An 8,827-nucleotide genomic window follows, 5' to 3' on the forward strand; every position below is an offset into this window, starting at 1 on the left:
AATGTAAAAAACTGTCTGAAAGTGGGACTGTTAGAAAATCAAGAAGTTAAAACCTTTAGTTGTGTAGCTTTGCAAACTATAATATTTGACTCATACTGCTAGGCAAAGAATGAGGACACTTTCACAATGGCTCTTTATGACAGGTTAGGCTACCGAGCAACTAGCACACTGCCTGTAGGAATGGAGTACAAAGGTACTCGTTAGAGAGAGTGAAAAGACTGGGGAATTGAATTTGAAAAGAGCTTGAAGACAAAGAATTGTGTATGCACATGTGGACCCATTAAGCACTTGCATGGTATTTCACTAATAGCCTCACACTGGAACCTAGGCAGACACAGCAGGCATGAATTTGCTGGTATTTGTCAAATCAATTTGTCAGTATGGAAGGATGATTTTTGCTTTCATGATACCATTATTGTCAAAGGATTTTACCAGTCTGAAGCAGCAAGGTTAGTATAAATAACATAATCAGTAGTCATTATCCTCCCTTCTCCCCAAAGCTCACTGGCAAGCACTCCTGCTAGAGTGCTCAATTTATCCTGGTTTGCCTGGGACAGTACCTGAGAGAACTGAGATGAGCTGTTATTCTCCCCCACCCTCTACTTCTTGCCCTTGGCCATCTCTCACTAGCATCAACACACCAAATTTGGTTGTGCAGATAGAGATGAATGAAGAATATTCAATCAAGAACACAAGGTAGAAAATCATAAACAAAGAATACAATTGATTATAAAGTGCAGGGATATGTAAGTCAAATCTGACATCCTTTCCAGGGGTGTCCAAACTTTTGGTGTTTCAGGGCCACACTGGAAGAAGAGTTGTCTTGGGTCACACATTAAATACACAAACACTAACGAAAACAAACAAAAAAATCTCATGACGTTTTAAGTAAATGATTATGGCTTTTTCACAACAGGTTTGCCACCAGAATACAGGTGTCGAGAAAACCACCACTTAAATCAAAGCCAAAATGGGAAAGGAAAAGACTCACATCAACATTGTGGTTATTGGACACATAGATTCCGGCAAGTCTACCACTACTGGCCATCTGATCTACAAATGTGGTGGGATCAACAAAAGAACCATCGAAAAATTTGAGAAGGAGGCTGCTGAGATGGGAAAGGACTCCTTCAAGTATGCCTGGGTCTTGGATAAACTGAAAGCTGAACGTGAGCGTGGTATCACCATTGATATCTCCCTGTGGAAATTCGAAACCAGCAAATATTACGTGACCATCATTGATGCCCCAGGACACAGAGACTTTATCAAGAACATGATTACAGGGACATCTCAGGCTGACTGTGCTGTCCTGATCGTTGCTGCTGGTGTTGGTGAGTTTGAAGCAGGTATCTCCAAGAATGGGCAGACCCGTGAGCATGCCCTTCTGGCTTATATGCTGGGAGTGAAACAGCTGATCATTGGTGTTAACAAAATGGATTCCACTGAGCTGCCCTACAGCCAGAAGAGATACGAGGAAATTGTTAAAGAAGTCAGCACCTACATTAAGAAGATTGGCTATAACCCTGACACAGTAGCATTTGTGCCAGTTTCTGGTTGGAATGGCGACAGCATGCTGGAACCAAGTGCAAATATGCCTTGGTTCAAGGGATGGAAAGTCACCCGGAAAGATGGCAGTGTCAGTGGAACTACACTGCTTGAAGCTCTGGATTGCATCCTGCCACCGACTCGTCCAACTGATAAGCCCCTGCGTCTGCCTCCCCAGGATGTCTACAAAATTGGTGGCATTGGTACTGTCCCTGTGGGCTGAGTGGAAACTGGTATTCTCAAACCTGGCATGGTGGTCACTTTTGCTCCAGTCAATGTTACAAGTGAAGTAAAGTCTGTTGAAATGCACCATGAAGCTTTGAGTGAAGCTCTTCCTGGGGACAATGTGGGCTTCAATGTCAAGAATGTGTCTGTCAAAGATGTTCATCATGGCAATGTGGCTGGTGACAGCAAAAATGACCCACCAATGGAAGCAGCTGGCTTCACAGCTCAGGTGATTATCCTCAACCATCCAGGCCAAATCAGTGCTGGATATGCACCTGTTCTGGATTGTCACACAGCTCATATTGCTTGCAAATTTGCTGAGCTGAAGGAAAAGATTGATCGTCGCTCTGGGAAAAAGCTGGAAGATGGCCCAAAGTTTTTGAAATCTGGTGATGCTGCCATTGTTGATATGGTTCCTGGCAAGCCCATGTGTGTTGAGAGCTTCTCTGACTATCCTCCTCTGGGCCGCTTGGCTGTTCGTGACATGAGGCAGACAGTTGCTGTTGGTGTCATCAAAGCAGTGGACAAGAAGGCAGCTGGAGCTGGCAAAGTCACCAAGTCTGCCCAGAAAGCTCAAAAGGCTAAATGAATATTACCCCCAACACCTGCCACCCCAGTCTTAATCAGTGGTGGAAGAACAGTCTCAGAACTGCTTGCCTCAATTGGCCACTTAAGTTTAATAGTAAAGGACTGGTTAATGATTACAATGCATCGTAAAACCTTCAGAAGGAAAGGAGAATGTTTTGTGGACCATTTGTGTGTGTGTGTGTGTGTGTGTGTGTGTGTGTGTGTGTGTGGCAGTTTTTAAGTTATTAGTTTTTAAAAATCAGTACTTTTTAATGGAAACAACTTGACCAAAATCTGTCACAGAATTTTGAGACCCATTAAAACAAAGTTTAATGAGAAAAAAAATGTTTGGTTATGTATTGGGCCACATTCACAGCCATCCTGTGTGTGGATGAAACCTACAGTGGAAACTAAGTCCTATGTGCTGGTCTGAGATCTCCATGTTGTCTCATTATTTTTCATATGACCTTTTGCAAAAGAACAAATTAGCTGAAGGAATTATTACTTAGAATTTAAATCTCAGTGTTGGAGTGCAATTTCTCTCTTAATTACATGGAGTTAGAAAGAGAATCGCCAGCAGTATTGTTATCACCTAGGAACATGGGGGAGTTTCTCCGGTCCCACCCAAGACCAACTGAATCAGAGAGTCTGGGGATGGCACTCAGCATCTGTGTCTGCACAGCCCCTTCAGGCAACTCTCATGCATACAGCAAATATTTGAGAAACACTAAATTAACATACCCACACCCTATCTTCCTTACTTGTGACTGACCTCGATGGATTAGTAAGACACACCCAAAGAATTCAGGCATTGAGTCTAGCCTTTATATTATTCTATGTCAAGGACAGACATTCAAGAATCTTGGATATCACAAACAGCAGTAAATATTTTACATGGCACAAGAATCATTATGCCTTAGCATCATGCATGACACTCAAACAATGCCATTTTCTCTGCTCCTCACTTAACCTGGCCTATATTTGCTCATAAGTTAACCTCATAAATCATGAGTTGCTACAGTACCAGCCTTTTCTGTGAGCTGTTGTCAACACTTAGTTGTTCTTGCAATTCTGCAGTGTCAACTGGACTTTTCATTTATTTTAGCATCACAGTGAAGATATTTTAATTTCAAAGCTCAAAAACATAACAACTATATTTTATGAAGGAGAGAAGCACCAAATCAACTATTTCCTATATTATACGATGAAATCATGATTACCCAAACCCAATTCTCTGAATATCATTTAAAAGACACATTTATTTCCTAAGAATGCCCTACCAGGCTGTCTTTCTCTGGTCAGATCCAGCCTGAGGCTCTCTGCCTTTGAATGGAAAGAACTCATTCCAGACACTTTATAATTTCAAATCATTGCCTTTTAAATTTTGGGTTAATAAAACAATGGTTGTTATAATATGGCAGCATCATGGCACACATGTCTGTATCCCTCCAAAGTTCATATGATGAAGCCATGACCCCCAAGGCAATGGTATTTGAGGTGGGGGGTCTGTGGGAGTCAATCACAGGAGATGAGGTCCTGAGGGTGAAACTCATGATAGACTAGTGCCTCAAAGGGAGAGGAAGACCAGAGATCTCTCTTCCTCCTCCATGAGAGGACAGAGTGAGAAGGTGGCTGTCTTCGAGCCAAGAAGAGAATTCTTATCAGGAACTGAATCTGCTGGCACCTATTTTGAACTTCCAGCCTCCAGAACTATGAGAAATGAATGTCTGCTGTTTAAGCCACTCTGTCTGTGGTAAATTATTATAGCAGCCTGAGATGACTAATATATATAGTATAGATTCCAGCTTCATAGCTCCTCTATCTACACTGTTGGTTAGCAAATGATGCTGACAATTACAAAATTTAGAATTCATAAATCCTTTTCATGGATTATTGCAAATTTTCACTTAGTGGTAAAAAACTGGTGTTCTGGGGGATAAAATGACTCACTCCAGAACACAACTGAGAAGGGGTGGTGCTAGGGTAGAGCCTATGTTTTCTGAAGCAGAGAGCATTGTTCTACCCACTATTGAAACAGTTGTTTTGATTGCACAGGGGTCTTCCTGGTCAGCTCTGGAGTTGTTTTATACATAGAATCCAGTACAAGCTCGTTTATATCTTAGCATGCTCTAATTAATTGGTAATAAAAAGTGCACAGACATATTCTTAGCCCCTAGAAGCCCCTCAATTGTTCTGACAATCAGTCATAGTGGGGCCATCTAAATTTCCTTTCTTCCTTGTACTAGACCCTGCTGACTGAAAAAAAAAAACCCCAGCAACAACAACAACAACAACAACAACAACAACAAAACAGTGCTTTGTGACCCTGCGGTGTGTGATAATACAGCAGAAATGATGGCCTAGACATTGTTGGACTCCTCAACAGATGAGTGATAATGAGTCACTAATGACTCTCCTTATGTCATGGGCTTGAAAGGAGTGAGATGTGACTCTGGAACAACAGAGTATATGCCAGCAACTCTAAGGATAGCAGAGATAGAGCTCCTCTTTTCTCAAAGCACTAGAACTGGGACTTTCCAACTGACTTAGACTGTGACTCCAGGGGTGTTCTTTCTTTCTGATGTCTCAGTAGGATACCCCAAGCTCAAGGACACCCAATTCTGGCTCCAGACCTCCACAGGGCTCACCAACATCGGCCAGCATTGGCAACTTGAACTGAATCTAGAAGTTCTCTCTGCCTCCACCTTAATACTGGTGTTTTCATCTAAAATACTGAGGTTGGCTCTTTCATACTCGGCCCATACAGAAGTCTTTCTCTCCATCTTCTCTCCTTTCATTCATACCCTTATATTGCATTGGGATTCACATTAGTCTCTCTTATTACAATATAAGCTTCCTGAAAGTCGCAAATAATATCTGGTTCACCTATAGATTCCTCTCATTTTCACCTTCACCAACATATAGATACTTGGCTTAATACTTTAGATATATATGTAAATATATACTATACATTAGTATAGGTCATATGCTAGTATATATTAATATGTATAAACTGTATATATATGTAAAAAGTTTATATAAGTATACGTACATTTATATATGTTTACAAATGTGTGTTTATATGTACGTATTATATACTTTATACTTATTTCAAATGTTAATTAAAGCTGATTTAATCAAAATTAACTACAGTGGTGTAGGGTCAATTTTGGGCTTTGGTCAAAGTGTGCATTTGATTTCCAGCTTGCTAGAGAAGATGAGGTTAGAATCTCCCAATTATCATTTGTACGCTGGACAGTATGGTTAACTGTGGGTGTAAAGAAATGATAAAGAAAAGAATCATGAAGGAAAACGTGTGTAAATTGCATTTTCATAACTGACTGAAGCACAACAAAGAGGACAACGGTGCCCCTTTGCTGACAGCACAGAGCCCCTTTTCCCCTTTAATGAGCTCATTCTTCTAATAGCAGTTGACCTATTCACCTAGACCAGGGTGTCACACTCATCTTCACCACGGGCCACGTCAGCCTAGCGGTCGCCTTCAAAGGGTCGAGTGTAATTTTAGGGCTGTCTAAATATAATTGCTCCTTAACTGTTAAGTGAGAGCTCAGCGCTGCTGCCAGGTAGAAACAAGGTGCTGGGCTGGGTAAAACAAGGTGGCGCCGGATTTGGCACATGGGCCTCGTGTTTGCCTCCTGTGGCCTAGAGGGTCAGCAGTGGGCAATCACTGGGTAAAGTTTTTTGCTCAACTTCTCTGTTTCTTCTTTTCAACTCAATATAAATTTCATCACTGTCTCATCACTGAAACATCAACTGTTTCAACTTGAGGTTCATGCATCTGCTGTCCTGGTCTAAGGAAGACTGCAGGTTGGGATTATTATTATTATTATTATTATTATCATTTGCCTCTCTTTGGTTAATAGGACCTGCATGTGGTCTAAATGAGATTCGGCCTGGCAGATCACAACACACACTGCCCTTTGTCTTCTGAACAGGAGTGTTGGGAAACTACTGTAAAGCCTCTTCATGGAGCTCTTCTCTCAAGAAATCAGAGCCACAGCATTTGCCTAACAGGCAACTTTCTAAAGCTCGAGAAATTCAATGTGAGACAGAGTGTGTCCATTGACTTTATTTTTAAATGCCTACACAACCAAAAATATTTATGTTTTGGAAATTCATTTACAATTTACTGAGGAAATAGTCTTTAGTCACCAATCATAACAGCAGTGTGTGTGATGTTTGGGGAAGAAGGCATGGCCCCCGCGCTGGTGTTCTGCCTGTGGACCACATGTCCAGGGTAATGACATTGTGAGAGTGGTCTGAAACTAAGCTTACTTCACAATGCTGCATTTCTTGCCCAACAAACTGGCACAGTTTATGTGCTACGGCAGCAATTAATCTTGCAATTGTCAAGCAATCCTGATATAACATTGGAAGAACAGTGCAATTAAAATACCATTTTAAACCCATGGTTAACAATTTTTATAGAAAACACAGTGGTGCTTTAATGATGCCGATGTCTCCTAGCTCTAAAAGCCTTGTGACTAATAATACCAGCAAATTTTAAAAGGTTCTCTCTGAAGTTTCTTGTGCATTTGGAATTAACATCTGTTGTCAAACGTGTTAGAGTCCATGTTAGCTGATGGTGGTGAACGCATTGTTTCTAAACAAGGCTACAGAGAAAGAGTTGATGAGGTGCTCTCCATGACCAAGAGAAGAGCTCAGCTGGCAGTGGTGGGACAAGCAGACTGCTGCAGTTCTGGGCTGATTCATAGCTCTGCTCTCCGAGACTGCACATTGCACGCATAGTTCCTGAAGTGTGTTTGCTGTTGCTCTTAAAAAATGAAAACCAACCCCGCCCCCAAATCCTAGATTGCTATCTTCTCTCATTGTCTCTGGACTTTTGCCTGCAAAAAACTCACCGTAGTATCAATTTAGATATCACTTAGTAGAAAATCACTGTGTGATACTGAATTCATAAAATATACCTGAAATATATAAGCAATGGCAAAGACTAACATGTATAGAACAGGAACGAGAAGCTCTAAAATACTATATATATGGTATACTGGCTGGAGATACCATTCACTGATATAGAGTGGGCTTGAGTCTTCTTTTTCATAGTCATATTCCAAGTACTATGTATTTCCATGGGTAAAAAGTATGTGCAGTGAGTAAAAAAGAACAGCCAGTAACTTGAGACAGCAGTGTCTAAAACCAGCAATTATTCTCATTAGCTTTTCCTTGTTCTTTACCATACACATCCTATTAAGTCATTCTTATAAAAATGTTTACAGTTAATAAATTTCTTGCAGATATATTTTTAGTATTTTTACTTTTGTTATTATCTACATTAATAATGACTAGTATATACTTAGTGCCTAATGCCATGGGTTTGGGAATAAGCCAGCTATAAAACTTGGCTGTGAGGCTTATTAGTTGCATGATCTTGAATAAGTTATTTAAATTTTCTAAGTGTCTGTTTCCTCCCTTATAAAATTAGCATAATGATATCTAAATCTTTATGCTAAGGAAGGGCTACATGAAAGAATGCATATAAAGCACTTAGCAGAGTGCCTGGTTTAAACATCCAGTGAATGGGAGATATTTTGATATCTAGACTTTGATCTCCAAATATAGCTACATACTTATGAAGTATATAAGGATAGTTTTGTCATTATCACTATTGCTATGGTTAAAATGAGAAATTAAGGCTTCAGGTGTGATTACCCAATCCCCTAGGATGTTATGTGTTTACTTGTAAATTGTAAAATATTACCACCTCAACCAAGGCTGAAACCAGGAAGGTCTGCAGGGGGAGCTCTCATACCTGGCCAATTGCAAAGCCCTATGGGAAGAACTCTGGCTTTAACAGCTGTCCTAACCATCTCTTCCCCTCTATGAAACAACTTCTTTTTCTTTGGGCTGATGCACTTACAAGGAAGGGGTTTGCCATGGCTGCATGTGCCGGATTGTATTCTGTCTTTTTCCTGAACAAACCCTTTTGTCTGAGGAATATCTAGCTGACTTCTTGCTTAAGGTCAACAAAATTAACAGATTGGTTTTATGATTTACATATTTTAGCCATCTCAGAGTATGAGCAGCTTGTGTTAGTGTCCCCAAGCCTGATGGGCACGGGGCCCCTGACCAAAGAGAATTTCTGAGCTCGTAATGACAAGGGTGACATGTGGGCTGTCACCTCATGAGGTCCCTTTAAAAGGCCTTCCCAGTCTTTCCCTAAACATACTGTGTGCCTTCCATGCCAACTTTTGTTTCCTCTATTAGTTTAACTGTTATATTGCAGGGTGATTTCATATCTATTTCTCCATCATACAGTAAATTTATTGAGAACAGGCTATATCCTTTAGCCTTTGCCTCTCAAATGCCTGGAAGAAGCATTCAATACTTGTATGCTGAATGACTGAAGTGACCCAATCAAGATTACAGTGAAAAAATGGTGAATTCAGGACTTAAACCCAAATCTTCTGACTACAAGTCCCTTATTCGTTTTCATAGACTTTGGCTGAAG

The 8,827-nt window shown here is 40.6% G+C and overlaps 1 protein-coding gene across 1 annotated transcript; it reads left to right on the forward strand.

The window, feature by feature from the left end:
• Window positions 1–899: 899 nt before the first annotated feature.
• LOC114497619 (elongation factor 1-alpha 1-like) lies at window positions 900–2,682 on the forward strand. Its single transcript, XM_036026501.1, is given in 1 exon segment — window positions 900–2,682. A coding segment is annotated over 1 exon segment (1,389 nt). The 5' UTR covers window positions 900–970; the 3' UTR covers window positions 2,360–2,682.
• The last annotated feature ends 6,145 nt before the right edge of the window (window positions 2,683–8,827 follow it).

Source organism: Phyllostomus discolor, chromosome 5 (assembly GCF_004126475.2).
Source record: "Phyllostomus discolor isolate MPI-MPIP mPhyDis1 chromosome 5, mPhyDis1.pri.v3, whole genome shotgun sequence".
Lineage (NCBI taxonomy): Eukaryota > Metazoa > Chordata > Mammalia > Chiroptera > Phyllostomidae > Phyllostomus > Phyllostomus discolor.